At 42.4% G+C, this 17,585-nt stretch overlaps 1 protein-coding gene and 1 long non-coding RNA gene across 2 annotated transcripts in view; one reads left to right on the forward strand and one right to left on the reverse strand.

The window, feature by feature from the left end:
- Positions 1–17,585, reverse strand: part of LOC126092020 (uncharacterized) — a 510,940-nt gene that overhangs the window by 48,314 nt on the left and 445,041 nt on the right. The gene's annotated exons all lie outside the window — the stretch shown is intronic.
- LOC126092019 (ATP-binding cassette subfamily G member 4-like) overlaps positions 14,492–17,585 on the forward strand; it is a 465,655-nt gene continuing 462,561 nt past the window's right edge. The window contains exon 1 of the mRNA XM_049907407.1: positions 14,492–14,865. Coding sequence (XP_049763364.1) covers positions 14,565–14,865 — 301 coding nt within the window. The 5' untranslated portion in view covers positions 14,492–14,564. The remainder of the gene's footprint in view (positions 14,866–17,585) is intronic.

The following is a 17,585-nucleotide window of genomic DNA, read 5'->3' on the forward strand; positions in this document are numbered from 1 at the left end:
GGCGTGGTTATACCAACTTCAGTGGGTCGTGCGCATGGCAGGTGTTTTCATTTACGTATTCTGACACATACAGCGCCATCTACTGATCAATTTCCACACTATTTTTTTCTTCCCCCATACGGTTACCCCCTTCTCCGATAATATTCTGTTGCAATTTGACGTCATTCTGACCAGTGGTGTTATTTCTACAGCGTTTTGAAAGTTTAACGCTCGAAAATGAGGAATGCTAATAACTGCAATAGCCGTAAATAAAAATAATAGGTAAACAGAAGCGATAATTACCATTTAAGGCATTTCTTTGGTACCGATCTCATACCCAAGTGCTACTCTCTTTTTTTGACGACTACAATTAAATCTTAAGGGCGTAGTTACGAACTCTCATAATATATTGTCAATAACATGTGCAAAAACGACGTATTTAATGATCATGCAGCACACACACGAAAGGATAAAAACGAGAGATCTAATTTAAGACCGGCCGCGGTGGTCTAGCGGTTCTAGGCGCTCAGTCCGGAACCGCGCGACTGCTACGGTCGCAGGTTCGAATCCTGCCTCGGGCATGGATGTGTGTGAGGTCCTTAGGTTAGTTAGGTTTAAGTAGTTCTAAGTTCTAGGGGACTGATGACCTCAGATGTTGAGTCCCATAATGCTCAGAGCCATTTTTTTTTCTAATTTAGGAAACTGTTAAATGTCAGTTTTATGTAAACAAGAAATAAATTCCTTCCCTTTTTTCCTGCACTGCTGCAATCCCTTACGGTATTCTCATTGTTATCTCCCAAACATGTATTTTCTGCAAAAGGATAATGATCAGTTTACGTGTCTTGCATAGAAGCAGAATCAACAATAATTTTCTAAATCCACGTATAATTATCAGGGAAGAAATGTCCTTGCATTGAAACTATTTAATTTATCCATTTTTTTGGGCCGAAATAGCCACGTGCGCTAGACAGTGACGTCTTCCGGGAAACGGCTATACATAATATACCTAGTTTTATAGACAATCTTGTAGCAATGCGCAAATTACAGTTACGTGTGCTCTTGTTTTGTTCATTTCACCGGCAATTCAAGATCGAGTGGAAAGGTAGCAATCGCAACACAAATTACAGCTGTGTCTGCACACGAAATCATTACTACTTAAAAGAACGTAGGTAACGACAGTGGTCGGATTGCCACCGGGGCCCCTTAGTGATGTCCGGATTGCCACCGGGGCCCCTTAGTGATGTCACAACAGATAACTGTGGACGAGATTCGCACGGGAGGCCAGAATACAACCGTCCCCCTTCTCCCCTCTCCCCCAGAGTGTACATGAAGTAGCCCCCGCCATGCATCATAAGGCGGGTTCCACTTTTTTTTTTTTTTTTTTTTTTTAAGTTCATGAGAAGATGCAGATTCTAGCGACTGTCTCACAGTCTCAGACGGGTGATCCACGTGATGGAACTTTGGCTTCCATTGACTTTGTGCAGCCAAGGTGTAACACGCCCGGGAGTACAGTTGGGTGGGGTGGTACCCTTAAACTGCTTTTCGTTTCGGACTGTTGCTTGACCGTGTGCCCTGTCCACACCACGTACCTGATAACCCAGCGGCGGTCGTACTGTTCTGCTCCACACTGCTGCTGGCTTGCCTGGAATTATCTATCGAAATATGCAAGCGAGTTAGGGGAGCCACTCAACGTCAAAACACAACACTGTTTTACGTCTGGTATGAACAACTATATTCTGAGACGATGAAAGGAAAATCACAGGTTGCACTATTTACACTGTAAGTCGTAAATGTTTATCCCAACTGACAGTCTTGATGATTATCTGTCCACTTGGACGAGCGTACGCGTACCGAACACGGCGCGGATGATTGTTGATGATGCGTAATGATATGGCACTTTTCGTAAGGTTAAATTTATAGTTCATAGTTCTTCAGTTGTACGAGCGAGTGCGTAACCGTCGCGGCGCGGCTGATTGTTGATGATGCGGAACGGTATGATCGAACGCACGTTTTCACGCTCGCTACAAGACACTGGCACTTAATTGCTCTCTTTTGTAAAAAAAAAAATAGTGTTACTGATTCACATTAGTTCATTCTGGGAGACCGAACACGGCGCGGATGATTGGTACAGTACGGCACTACACGCAACGAGAGGATACACAAATACGTTATCAGCAGCACTGCACCTTTTTAAATTACTTCTTGGCGCACTTTCCTCTGAATCATTTACTTATTTATCACTTTACTGTAATAACACTTGTAGCAACACTTCAACTTCCATGCTAACAATGCCTCTCATGCAGAGCTGCACACTACACGACATAACAGTCCCGTGTCCCGCGCTCGACTCTAGACGCGGCTGCCGGCAAAGATACTCCACAACTAAACCAGCGATATGACAATACCCTTACAAACGCTGCCTAGTTGGCAGAGGGCGAGCTACCTACTTTTTCGAAGACTTGCGGTCATATGGCTCTGAGCACCATGGGACTCAACTTCTGAGGTCATAAGTCCCCTAGAACTTAGAACTACTTAAACCTAACTAACCTAAGGACGTCACACACATCCATGCCCGAGTCAGGATTGGAACCTGCGATCGTAGCGGTTGTGCGGTTCCAGACTGTAGCGCCTAAAACCGCTCTTCCACTCAGGCCGGCCACTTGCGGTCATACTTCCAACTCTCTGTTGCCTTACTCAACGTATGGTTATGAAATTCTGAGTAAGAAACTTTTTCAGTTATGCCGATATTTACGGGGACTGCGTCCTTCGCTATGAAACGTGCACGCCGCTAAGCTATGGAAGTGGATGTGTATGTGTGTCGCGATGCTGCTACACTGTTCCAAACATTAGAGGATTGTTACTCAGATATACTCAGATAGGGAATGAACAACAATAAGAAGGGTGTTAATGATGTTAGGTAAAAGTTCAAAAACAGTATTAACGGAGCGAGCATAAACGGGCGGTTTTAGGGAAGGCAAATGGCCGACTTCGATTTATTGAGAGAGTTCTCGGAAAGCGAGGTGCACCTACAAAGGAGATTGTCCTGTAGAGAACGCTTGTGTAAACCATTCTCCTACTACTGGTTGTTTACTAGAAACTGAAAAGCAGGCAGGTCTGTCAACCGCACTTTAATCGGTTAAAAGCAACATTAGCTCATAGTCCTTTTTTGATTAGGACTGATCTTAAAACCCTTTTACGGATGACAAATAATGATTTGATTTGTCGTAATTCATACGTGGAAAGCTCCAGGCGATGTTGCCAGTTATCAAATAGACTTGGTGATAAACAACTAGAGGTTAAATAGCAGTTAGATAGCAAAAATCTTCCCAGGTGCAGACATTGATACAAATCATAATTTACTCGTTGCAGCTATTGGGACAAGATTAAAGTATATTAAGAGACGACAACAGACAAAGAAATGGTATTTTTGGAAGTTGAAGAATGAGAACTTTAAAAAGTGCACTGTCACTATGTCGTAAATGAGTTGGAACAAGTAAGGAGAAGTACAGAAGTTGCTGAAGCGTGGAATGCTATTTGAAATACAATGTTGGAAGGATTAAAGACAAAAATTGGACAAGAAAAATTAACAAGAAAGAAGAAAGTGTTAATAGCAGGAAGTACGTTGGATAACGTGGATGAAGGCAGGAAATAGAGAAATAATTCAGAAGACAGCACAGAAAAGTAAACAATGAACTAAGTAAATTAACCGACAAGGCTAGGAGGAAAGAATGTGAGGGAATAGAAGACATGGAAGAAAAAGGACAATTCAAGAAACTGTACAGAAAAGTGAAATCCTCAACAAGAAGAAAAGTAAGGAAAATAAGCAGACAAGAAACCTCCGCATATAAAAGGCAATGTGTCAACTGAGTGACTCACTCACCCACTGTCTCATCGTCGCCTAGTCCAAACGATAGAAACAAGAAATTTGCAGAAGTTTTTGATCTTATGCTGTAGTCGTCGTCTAAGATGAGAATTTTCGACAGTCCATCCCTAACGGGACAAAATAGGGGATGAAAGGTTTTTCTTGAAAATATGTCGCTATTAAGGCAATGGTGATGCTAGACCTACGAAAATTGATTACACGGTCAGAAATAAAGAAATACATGTTTCAGCATTTATGAAAGTCTAACCCCTATGGGGGTGAAATAGGGGCTAAGAGTTTTTACGGAAATATTTCATTATGCAAGCAGTTTTGGAGCTAAAGCTATGAAAATTTGTATTTGGCTTCTTTGTTAGAAATAAAAAAAATCGCATTTCACTGTTTTTGGAAATAGGGGGTGAAATGTTTTATGCAAGTATTTCATTACATAAGAATTTTCAAGCTAAATCTATGATAATTTGTACTTGGCTTCTACGTTAGAAATAAATAAAAAAATACGTGTTTCACTGTTTTTGGAAATTCAGCTCCTAAGGGGATGAAATAGAGAATGAGTATTTAAGACTGTTTCCCTATATTAAAAAATTATTCACGCTAAATCTATGAAAACTGGTATTTCATTTAGCGGTTAGATATAAAGAAATATGTGTTATGGGATGAAAGTTTTTATGGGAATATTACCACAAGAACGCGAAAGGTATGATTTTTAAAAAATCTTGGGCTCCAGCTACCATAATCGGATTTGGTCAGAAGTACATTCGGAAAAGTTTAGGTATTGCAATTTGTGAACATCATAAATATTCAATTAAAAATAAAAAGAGAGAGAGAGACCTGTGCGGACTGTACAGTCTGCGAGAGCGGAGCAGGGGGTGCTAAGGTGGTGTTAAATAAACAGGGGAAGAACACAGTATGTGTAGAAGTGCAGAAGAAAGTTTGGATGGATTATGTGGAAAAAATATACAGTTCACAGGAGGATAACACCAGACTAGTTTTGGAAGACTAAGGGCAACAGAGCGAAAAGGACCGAGGACTTAAAATACTGAATTGGGATTGGAAAAAGCGATTCAGGAGCTCCAGGAAAAGCAAGCTTTGGGCACTGAAGTCTTAGGTCCAAATTCAATAACTTAACTGAGGGAAAAAACAGAATTTGTGGCACAGGAATGTGGCCTCGAGGTTTACTTAACACCTTCTAGTAGGGAAGCAGGCACTGATGGGACAGAAGAGATGAGCACTGGGGAAGGATGCAAGGCAAAGATGCCGTCACTGAAACTGTCCGAGATATATGGAGAAAAACCAGCAGGTAAGGTCACAGAGGACGTGAGAGGCATTCTAATTGGAGGAGGACGGATAAAGACTACAAAATGCGCCTGTCATCAAGCAGTGCTGTCGGAATCGGAAGAGGAACTGCGGAAGATGTTGAAGAATATTGCGAGTAGGGGAGAATGGAATGAAGATAAATATTTTAACAACAAAAGTAACGAGATTAAGCAAGGAGGAAGCTCAAATTAACATAACCTTAGACAGAAAAAAAGAAAGAACAAGCAAAATTATTTCTGTAGTTGGGACGTTTTATGAGGTGGGGAGTATCTAAGGGAAAGGGAGTCTTTGAAAAGATGAAGCACTTTCTGACATCTACGAGAATTCCAATGAAGCTGAGGAACAGATTTCCTAAACGGTATATCGGGAGTGTTGTGTGATACAGGAGTGAATGATCGATATTTAAAAAGAAAGAAGAAAGCATTTAGAAAGTTTTGAAATGAGGTTTTGAAAAATAATCCGTAAGGTGAAGTGGACTGACAGAGTATAAGAATGAAGAAGCACTGAAGAAAACAGGGAAGAAAGAAGATTATTGGATGCGATCAGAAAGAGGAATAAATCTTGGCTGGGATATATACTGAGCAGGAATTGCCTGCAACAATGAATTATCTAGGGAAAAGTGGAAGGAATCACAGAAAGAGAGAGAGGGGGAAGGGGGATAAGAGAATTGGAATTATGGGCAATGTTAGAAGAGTACGAACATACAAACAGATGAAGGAGTATGCTCAGAATAGGAAACGGTGGAGAGCCTTCAACTGAAACCTGTCGTAAGACAGATATAATGCAGACAGAAACATTTCAGAATGTTACTGGAACCATCCCATGTTCGTGCGTTAAGGATATACCTCCATAGTCTGTTTCTTTCCCGAGCTTGTTATATAGGTTCTGAGACGTGTTAACGATGCAAAGACTTTATGTCACAGAACCTACTCTATCGAACACCCAGGCATCATTAGCAACGCCCCATGGAAACGTGAGAAGAGCTCATATAAATCATCTGTCGAATAGAGTGGGCAGAAACCTATTTCTTGGAAAACTGTCGTATTCGGGAAAACGTCATCGATTGACTCTAACGGGGTTCAGAATGACACTGACGTTATTTCAGTTTGTATAGTTATGAGCAGCTTACTTTGAATCTAGACAGAATATTAATAGGATTGGTAAGAAGAACATTCCTGTAATATTTTAATGAGTATTGGTGGTATGCTGCTTGACTCAGTCACGACGATTAAATATCTAGGTGTAACGCTGCAAAACGGCTTGAAATAGAACAAGGGCAGGTTTACAGAAGGCTACAGGCCGACTACAGTGTACGGTGCGAGTTCTCGGAAACTAAGGTGCACATGTAAAGAAGACGAAGGACAGAATGCTTGTGCGACCCATTCTTGAGAACTTCTTGAGCGTCTGGAATCTCCACCAGATGGCATTACAGGAAGACATCGAAGCATTTAAGAGTCGTACTGCCAAATTTCTCACCAGTCCGATTAGTAGAAGAGTATTACTTAAATGCTCTCTGAGATTAGATGCGAATACTTCGAGAGAGAAAGGCTATCAAACGCTTCTGATGAAGGTAAGAGAGTCAGCATTTGTGGCAGACTACAGAGAGAGTTTATTGCCTCTAGCGTTCGTCCCCTCATGATGACTACAGGTACAAGATAAAAAAGGTTAAGGCTGGTACAGTCAATGGCATAAGTAAGGGAACTGTCGCTTAGGATAGGAATTGACTTTTGTTTCCACTCTCCCCCCCCCCCCCCCCTTTCCACCCCGGTCCGCCCCCGCCCCCGTTATCGCCCCATTTTTTTGTTACCACTCCTCCCCCGCCGTTATCGCCCCATTTTTTCCATCAATTATTCTCAACACAGCTTAGGACATTTATTCCTTTATTGATATATCCAGACATAAAAAAGAAGGAAAAGTTACACATTTCAATAATCCTATTTTGTATGCTACATACTGACCGAGCTGGCTCAGTGGTTAGGAGAGTGAATACCGATTCTTGAAGAAGACAGTTCAGAACCCTCCTCCGGCCATCCACATACAGACTTTTCGTGGTGATTCCCCTAAATCACTCCAGGTAAATGCCGAGATGGTGTCTTTAAGAAGGGCACTCCCTATTTACTCCCTCCTCCGGCCATCCACATACAGGCTTTTCGTGGTGATTCCCCTAAATCGCTCCAGGTAAATGCCGAGATGGTGTCTTTAAGAAGGGCACTCCCTATTTACTCCTCTATCCCTCCGTAATCCGAACCTGTGCTCAGTCTCTTGTGAGTGCGCTGTCGACGGGTCGTTAAACTCTAATCTTCGTTTTTCTGTATATTTCAATACAAACATGGAACAACACACAGTCCGACGTCACACTGGTTGCACCAACATTACGATTCAGTTTTCATTGTTTTATTGCCGCTCAATCCAAAGTTGCAAAAACAAAACAACAAATGGAAAATATGCTTTTGCGTGGCTCAGTTAGCACAACTAGAACAGCAACCGAAACAAGAAAAACAAGCTTATCTGAAGGAGGGACAAGTTGGTGCTATAAAATTGTTGCCTAACGAAGTCCAGTCCGAGTTCCTTCACCATTTCCTTTCACACGCCTCGTCCTCATTCTCATTTTAGAGCTCTTCTTCTTCTTCTTCTTCTTCTTTTTCGTTTTCTTGTCCCCACACTACTACTGTTACTACTTGTCATTCTTCACTCTCCTACTTCGTCCTTACTCTTCCCTTTTTCTTCTTCCCTTCAAATCTCGCCCGTCATAAAAGTAGGCCTCCTACGGAAACGGAGCTTGCGTCGTTGCCTTAGCAAAGTGACGCCACTACATACAGACGTCCACAGCAGTCGTTTTAGGTTGACTCTAGCCTTCTACACCACCGGTTGCCTTTGACCTATAACAACATCAAAATGACGACCACGAACGGCTCATCGAAATCGAATATAGGCAACATCCACGCTATGTAAATAATTTGATCTGTTCTCATGATACTCCTATCTTCTGTTTTTATTTCCTTCTAAATTACCAAACAATTTATTGACATTTCTGTTTCAGTAACTGTTATTTTTTAAATAAGAAGAAAGTTGCCTCAGCAAAACAGAGAAGAGTAAAAGAAATGGCCCACCTTCACTTGACGGACATGGGCAACGTTGCGTATGGACTCCACAGACTTAACGAAAAATATCTGGACGGCTCACTGCTGCTAGTGTAGCGTTCTCTTACTGAAGCATCCATTTGCAGGGCAACGCTGTGTTTGCATTTAGTAAGTGGCGTCAAATATCTTCGTTGTCATTGCATACACAATGACTTAAAAGATGCAAATAACATTCATAATGACTCTATATCCCCATTGTTATAAACAAGTGGGGAAGTGAAATGGGTAGTTTAAGGTGTATTGGAGATTACAGCTATTCAGGCCCAAACTACGTGAAGGAAAATTACGTTAAAATTATGAAAAGGAAGGTAGATAAAAATGTCATACGAAAATAAATTAAAGACAGACGCAGATAATGTGCCTCGAATAGAGTTGCGCTCTACCAAAAAATCGGTTCAATGGTTTTGGTACAGTAATTAACGACGTAGTGGCTGGTAATGGTACCAGCGTTACCGGTAGTATTGTCCGCCCCTGGTAGCTGAGTGCTGCAGGCACGGTAGCTCAGCGTGTTCGGTCAAAGGGTTAGCTACCCTCTGTACTAAAAAAAAAAAAAAAAAAAAAAAAAAAAAAAAACTGAGTGAACGGATCAACGAAGAACCTGAACGGGTGTCATCGGACGTCCGCCTCGAACAAATTCAACAAACAATACAGAACAAAATGAGATTAAAAAAAAGTTGTCAGCGCGACGGAATGTCATATCTAAATACCCGGGTTCGATTCCCGGCTGGGTAGGAGATTTTCTCCGCTTAGGTAGTGGGTGTTATATTGCCCTTACGATGATCATTTCATCCCCATCGACACGCAAGTTGCCGAAGTGGCGTCAACTCGAAAGACTTGCCTAGGCGAACGGTCTACCCGACGGGAATCATTGCCGTTAGTATTGGTAACATTGGTAGGGAAATAAACGTGAATCGTTTTGTGAGAGAGAAAGTAGAGAAACTGCGAGCCGACGACCTCTCTCTACTTCTTTCTTTTTTTTAATTTTTTTGCAAATAAATAGAGCTGCAGTTCATTAAGTGTTAGTCCACTGTGTATATACTGCATTTTGCATTTCATAAAAAATCAGACGATCGCGTAACTTCTGTGTTTTTGTGCAACCAAAGCAGTTACTTTCGATGCTAGTACAGTTTACAGGCAAAAACATAAAAACATCTATAGAATCCTTGGTGTTATTTTGCACTCAATAGAACGTTCCTCATCACGATCAATGGCAAGAGTTGCCTGTTATGATTGATAATTGCGGAAGTTGTTTAAGAATAACAGATACATGTTTTAAATAAGTGCAACGAAATATTAATGCGATGTTTAATTTTTTTTTAATTTTACCTTTTTTTGAGGATATGGGTTTCTCTAGCGCTGTTGACAATTCTTTTTTGTCAGTCTTCCAGAACGCAGGCGGGAGTTCCCGTGGAGCAGCATCACTTCGCGTCGTCTTCCCTGTCGTTGTTCTTGGACTGCGTCTACAAGACAGTAAACGTCAGCAGTGATGCTTACACCTCAGACAAGCCAATCCCAGTACATCACACCGTCGTTGTTACACGAGACGCATAACATCATATTTTGTGGACGCAGCAGGTCTTTGTATGGGGAGTTGCAGCTTCGTTTGGGCTAAACCACTCCTTTCTTTTCCTTATGGTTGGACAAAGACACCATATCTTGTCGCCAGTAACCATACGTGATAGGAATGGTCGGTGTTGTTCGCGAACCAATTGATGACCAAATGATGACGAGCAAGCAGAGATGCGCATATGGCCACTTGCTGATTTTTGTGGTTTCGGTTTAGAGCATGAGGTACCCATACACCTGATTTTTAACGTTCCCCATTGCATGCAAATGTCCCACGATGATGGAATGATCACAGTTCTCGAGTACACTGGTCATTGTGGATTAACGCGTTTAAACGACCTTCATCAAACCCCGAAAGTCTTCCTGAACGTGGAGAGTTACTAATGTCAAAACGATCCTCCTTAAAAGGGGAAAACAATTTTCTTGCCGTGTTCTGTCTAATGACGTTATCCTCATAGACGGCTGCCTCCGCTGCTGTCACCACTCTACTGAACTCAAACGGAAGAATAAGTCGGATAAGTTCCCATTCCCCAACTTGGCATTCCATTTGCTAACGTCCTCAAAATGAAAATATGTAAACTCAAACAGCAACAGTGAACTTCTTGTTGTTGTTGTTGTGTTAAGTCCTACTGGTTTGATGCAGCTGTCCATGCTACTCTACTCTGTACAAGCCTCTTCATCTCCGAGTAAATACTGCAACCTACATCCATCTGAATCTGCTTAGTGTATTCATGTTTTGGTCTCCCTCTACAATTTTTACCCTCCACGTTTCCCTCCAGTATTATACTGGTGATCCCTTGATGCCTCAGAACGAGTCCTGTCAACCGATCCCTTTTTCTAGTCGAGTTGTGCCACAAATTCCTCTTCTCTACAGTTCTATTCAGTACCTCCTCATTAGTTACTTGATGTACCCATGTAATCATCAGCATTCTTCTGTGGCACAACATTTCAACAGCTTCTATTCTCTTCTTGTCTAAACTATTTATCGTCGATGTTTCACTTTCATAAATGGCCACACTCCATACAAATACTTTCAGAAAAGACTTACTGACACTTAAATCTATACTCGATGTTAACAAGTTTCTCTTCTTCAGAAATGCTTTCCTTGTCATGGCCAGTCTACATTTTATATAATTTCTAATTCGACCATCATCAGTTATTTTGCTGCCCAAATAAAAAAATTCATCTACTACTTTAAGTGTCTCATTTCCTAATCTAAGTCCCTCAGCATCACCTGATTTAATTTGACTAGATTCCGTTATCCTAGTTTTGTTTTTATTGATATTCATCTTATATCCTCCTTTCAAGACACTGTCCATTCCGTTCAACTGCTCTTCCAAGTAGTTTGCTGTCTCTGTCAGAATTACAAGGTCGTCGGCAGAAGTCAAGGTTTTTATTTCTTCTCACTGGATTTTAATTCCTACTCCAAATTTTTCTTTTCTATGCTTTACTGTTTGCTCAATATGCAGACTGAATAACATCAGGGATAGGCTACAACGCTGTGTCACTCCCTTCCCAAGCACTGCTTCCCTCTCGTTCCCTTCGACCCTTATAACTGCCATCTGGTTTCTATACAAATTATAAATAGCTTTTCGCTCCCTGTATTTTACCCCTGCCACATTCAGAATTTGAAAGAGTATTCCAGTCAAGATCGTCAAACTCTTTCTCTAAGTCTACAAATGTTATAAATGTAGGTTTGTCTTTCATTAACCTTTCTTCTAAGATAAGTCGTAGGGTCAGCACTGCCTCGAATGTTCCTACATTTCTACAGAATCCAAATTGACGTTCCCCGAGGTCGGCTTCTACCAGTTTTCCATTCGTCTGATAGAATTCGTGTTGGTATTTTGAAACCGTGACTTACTACACTGATAGGTAATTCTCACGCATGCCAGCGCCTGGTTTCTTTGAAATTATAGTATTATACGTGTATTCTTCTTAAGTCTGAGCGTATTTCGTCTGTCTCATACATCTTGCTCACAAGATGAAAGAGTTTTGTCATGGCTGGCTCTCCCAAGGCTATTAATTATTCTAATGGAATGTTTTCTACTCCCGGGGCCTTGTTTCGACTTAGTCTTTCAGTGCTCTGTCAAATTCTTCTCGCAGTATCACGTCTCCCATCTCATCTTCATCTGTCCTCTTCCATTCTCCTAACATTGCCCTCATGTACATTGGCCTTGTGTAGACAATCTATATACTCCCTCCAACTTCCTGCTTTCCTTTCTTTGCTGGGGACTGATTTTCCCTCTGAGCTCTTGATATTCATACAGGTGATTCTGTTTTCTCCAAAGGTCTCCCTAATTTTCCTGTAGGTGGCGTCTATCTTACCCCTAGTTACATTATGCTTCTACAGCCCTACATTTGTCATCTAGCTATTCCTGCTTAGCCATTTTGCACTTCCTGTCGATCTAATTTTTGAGACGTTTGTATTCCTTTTCGCCTGCTTCATTTACTGCATTTTTATATTTCCTCCTTTTATAAATTAATTTCAGTAATATACCCAAGGATTTGTACTAGCCCTCGTCTTTTTACTTATCTGATCCGCTGCTACCTACAACCTCTGGTTCTCTCAGTTTATCCAGGTCCCATCTCCTTAAATTCCTACCTTTTTGCAGTTTCTTCATTTTTAATCTACAGTTCATAACCAATAAATTGTAGTCAGGGTCCACATCTTCCCCTGAAAATGTCTTACAATTTAAAACTTGGTTCCTAAATGTCTGTCTTACCACTATATAATCAGTCTGAAACCTTCTGGTGTCTCCAGGTCTCTTCCAAAAGTACAGCCTTCTTTCATGATTGTTAAACCAAGTGTTACCTATGATTAAGTTATGCTCTGTGAAAAATTCTACCATGCGACTTCCTGTTTCATTCCATAATCCCCAGTCGTATTCACCTATTCTTTTTTCTTCTCTTCATTTTCTTACTATCGAATTCCAGTACCCCATTACCATTAGATATTCGTCTCCCTTAACTACATGAATAATTTATTTTATCTCATAATTGATGTCTTCAATCTCTTCATCATCTGTGGAGCTAGTTGGTTGGTTCAAATGGCTCTGAGCACTATGGGATTTAACATCTGAGGTCATCAGTCCCCTAGAACTTAGAACTAATTAAACCTATCTAACCTAAGGACATCACACACATCCATGCCCGAGGCAGGATTCGAACCTGCGACCGTAGCGGTCGCGCGGTTCCAGACTGAAGCGCCTAGAACCGCTCGGAGATAACGGCTGGCGGAGCTAGTTGGCATATAAACTTGTACTACTGTGGTAGGCGTGTGCTTCGTGTCTATCTTGGTTACAATAATGCGTTCAGTATGCTGTTCGTAGTAGCCTATCGTGTTCCTCTCATTTTTAATCATTATTAAACCTACTCCTACATTACTGCTATTTGATTTTGTATTTATAACCCTATATTCACCTGACAGAAGTCTTAGTTCTTCCCTCACCGAACTTCACTAATACGCACTGTATCTAGCTTTAACACATTCATTTCCCTTTTTAAGTTTTCTAACTTGCACGTTTAAGGGGTCTCATATTCCACGCTCCGATCCGTAGAACGCCAGTTTTGTTTCTCCTGATAACGACGTCCTCTGAGTAGTCCCCACCCGGAGATCCGAATGGGAATCTCCGGAATATTTTACCAAAAAGGACGCCATCATCGTTTAACCATACAGTAAAGTTGCATGCCCTCGGGAAAAATTACGGCTGTAGGTTCCCCCTGCTCTGAACCGTTCGCAGCACCAGCACAGCAATGCTGTTTTGGTTGATGTTACATGGCCAGTTCAATCATCCAGACTGTTGCTCCTGCAACTAATGAAAAGGCCGCTGCCCCTGTTCAGGAACCACACGTTTGTCTGGCCTCTCAACAGATACCCCTCCGCTGTGGTTGCACCAACGGTTCTGGTATCCGTATCACTGAGGTAAGCAAACCTGCCCACCAACGGCAAGGTCCATGGTTCACGGTGAACTACAAATAAAAAATGGCAATCAATAAATAAACCCATAGCTACTGAAATACCAACATGCAAATTAAGACGCTACGAATTTACGCGTCAATCTAATACATTCCAAGGAAATATTATACGAAAAACATATATTGTTGGTGTTTACTTCCTTTTCCGTTTGTCCACAAATCACAAGACCATTTCGTCACGGCTCAAAGCAAACGTCCGGTATCGGTAGGTTCCGTTGACGCGTCTTTTTACCCTCGCTCCCTCTGCGAGTGGAGCAAGAAAGGGATGACTAGCGTAAGTGCAAAGTAGCCTCCGCGATAGAATGTACAGAGACTCCGGCGTACGTTGATTTACATGCAGATGAAGCCGACAGGTAGCACGCTTCCAAGCAGCTGACAAGAGCTCACTCGCAGCGCACGCTCTGATTTCGCTATCACATGACGTCGCCAGGGCGACCGTGGCGGTAACTGCCCGTCACGTGTCGCTGGCGGAGTGGTGAGGAGCGGGTGGAGAGGCACGCAGCTCTGGGCAGGCGACGGACGGCGAGAGAGAGGGAGAGAGAGAGAGAGAGAGTAGCGGAAGCCATAGAGAGTGGGAGGGAGGGGGGCGGGAGGGGCCGATAGCGGCGGTGGCCCGCATGCTGCCTCCGCCAGTAGACGCGGCGCCGCGCCGGCTCACGGTAACACTGCACAGTGGTCAAAGCGCCTGCCTACCGCGCTCAGCTCTCAGCATGGACGCCAGGGCGGGACTCGAGTGCACGGTGGAAGCCGGAGCTGCCAGCACCGAAGCACAGTGCGCGCTGGACGAGAGGACAGCCGTCGCAATGGACGTATCTCAGTGTACAGTGGCTGGGACAGTCATCCCACCGGACTCTACCGCGAGAGTGATAGATGGAGCTGTCATTACGGACCCTAGCACAGGGATGCTGCTACCACTGTCCACGACTCGCACGCTGTCGTATCTCCCCGAACGGCCGCCGGTGGACATCGAGTTCCAGGACCTCTCCTACTCCGTCCCCATCAGCAGAAAAGGTCAGTAGCATAGTCTGTTAACAGTACCTATTATATTAGGTCTACGACTCTGATCTCGAATCCCCCAGTTGAAAAACTGGTCGCCTTTTCAGGAGATCCATGAATCTATCGAATTTTGGACTTGTTCGTATGACCGGAAGTGCTGATCAGCCAGGCTGCATGAAACTGATCGAAAAAGGCCGTAGTTAGGTGAAGCAATGTCTGGAGAATACGGCGGGTGACGTAGGACTCCCCATTTCAACGTTTCTACGTATATTTTGGAAGCTTTTGAGACGTACGTTCGAGCATTGTCATGCTGAAGCTGAAGTTTAGCGTAGTTATTTCTCCGGGTAGTCTGGCACCCAGGCGAACAGCTCCTCGAAACATGCACCGCGCCACGGACTTAAGCTGGTGGGGGCAATATTACGCTAATGCAGACGTTCACCTGAGCTTCCATGAGGCATGTGGTAGTAATAGAAGGCAGCGTGACAGGTGTGGACTAGATGAACCTTTTCATGTCCATTACCGTGTTGTGATCATTTGCCTTTCAGTGCTCGGCTCAAATGCACCAACTTCTTTCGAAAACGATCTCCTGTGATCGTTTGCCTCGGTTTCACTAACTTCAAGGACCTTCTCTGCTCCATCACCACTCCGGTCTTCCACATCAAAATCACTGTTCTAGAAGTGCTGAAACTACTGCCAGCACTTTCTTTCACCAATAGGTGCCCCACCATAGGTCTCACCCAGCATTTTGTGAGTCTCAGCCGCAGATTTCTTCGTGTTAAAGCATAAAATTAAAACTTCCTCCAAATTACGAGAACTCGGATTACGAGAACTCGGATCGCGAGTCGGCGTATTCAACCGAGAATACTTTTATGATGCAATTAGAAACCGACTGATATTTCATAGCATTCTGTTTACAAATGCCTAAGCTTACTTCGACATTTACGATCTACCACCTACACCACCACTTGCCTCTACTGCTATCTATTGCAAAACGGTGAAAGCAAAGTTGTAGAGCTAATAAAATTGTAAAAACGTCACTGGTCTCGCTCGACTGGTAAATCCTGCACGCCCCCCTGCATGGCTGTCTGGAACCGATACTGCCGCTCTTAAGGCTTTCTAAGTCGTGGGAATTAAAAATCAAACCGAGCATAGTACATAAACACTGGAGTAAGCTGAATCGCTGCATCCGTTTGTAAATGTAAATTATGTAGCTATTTTTAGCAGTACCTGGTCTATTCTTATTCACTATAAAAGAGACCATTACAGAAAAATTTAAATGTAAAAAAATGCCTTCTTCTACATGTATAGGATTAACCCCAACTCCACCAGCAAAATTTTGGAGGTAGTTCATCGATATTTTCCAAATCAGGACGATAGTTGCTTGTAGAATTTAGCACTGATAACAAATGCTGACTAACTTCGTCCGAGAACAAAGATATTCATTGTTCATTTTTAGTTTATGGAACACTGAAACTTACATTATACGTTAGTAAACTTAACGTATGATACTAAAATATCTTGTCCCGGCTACACTGTCGTCCAGGCAATCGGCTCCTCAAAGCATGCACCGCACTTCGGATGCAAGCTGGTGGGGTCAGTATTACGCTATTGCAGACATTCACCTGGATTCCCATGGGAACTGTGGTAGTAATGGAATGCACCATGACTGCTGTGGACTACGTGAACATTATTGCCCATCAACTGCATTTCATGTTTGACACCTACCCAGACAGAGATGGAATCTTCCAGGAGGATAACAATCCACATCACAATGCCAGAATCGTGCTACACTGATTTGAAGACAATGATCTCTCGCTGAGGTGTTGGCCTCCAGACGTGCCGGATACGAACCCCGTGGAACACATCTGTCACTTTAACGGGCACCATCTGCCCGCTTTTTACGGGAATTGCGTGATCTAGACATCTCGTGCCACTTACTTCCGGAAACTCACTAACAATAAGTTCCTACCAAACTCAACTGACAAAAATCTCTATCGTATTGCGTTCGGTCAACACGATGTTAAGCAAGTGGTCAAAAAGTTTTGTCTCATCAATGTATTTTCTGACAGTAAAATCCTAATCGAAGTACAATTTATTTATCTCTGTGAAGACAACCCAATGAATGCAGATTTTGATGAAACTGCACGACAACGTTTTGGCCAAAGATTAGCGACGAGAATCCATTATTATCTGAAAAGTCTGTAAGAATACTGATTTCACTTGTCAAATCTTATGAAAGTGATTATCGATTTTATACTGCGATTCTCTGGCCGAGAGTTAATAGAATATGAGGAAAGGGTATCAAAACTAAGAACTGCAGACCATGTCACTGGCTATTTTGTTTTAATACAACAGCTTCAATATATGTTTTTCCTTCACTAAATATTTTTTAAAATTTTTTATCATTGCCTAAATAATAGCATTATTTTTTTTATTTCAGTGCTAATTTCGGTTACGTGCTACACATTTTTGAGAGCACTGGCTAACGTCTAAACGTGTTCGAAGACAATGGTCAGACGTGGCCCGGGACCCACCGCTCTAGGGTATATTCTATTGTGAACTGTCTGTTCGTCTCTTCAACTAAGGTATCTGGCGACAACCGATGTCCTTTTTCTATCTTTGTACATTATCCATTCAGAGAGATTTCGGAGTAGGACGTAGTTTAGATCCGAAGCATTTTCAATCTAGATTCCAACTTTCCGAGCACATACTCTTCATCAATACAAATTTGTTCA

This window comes from Schistocerca cancellata, chromosome 7 (assembly GCF_023864275.1).
Source record: "Schistocerca cancellata isolate TAMUIC-IGC-003103 chromosome 7, iqSchCanc2.1, whole genome shotgun sequence".
NCBI classification, from domain to species: Eukaryota; Metazoa; Arthropoda; class Insecta; order Orthoptera; family Acrididae; genus Schistocerca; species Schistocerca cancellata.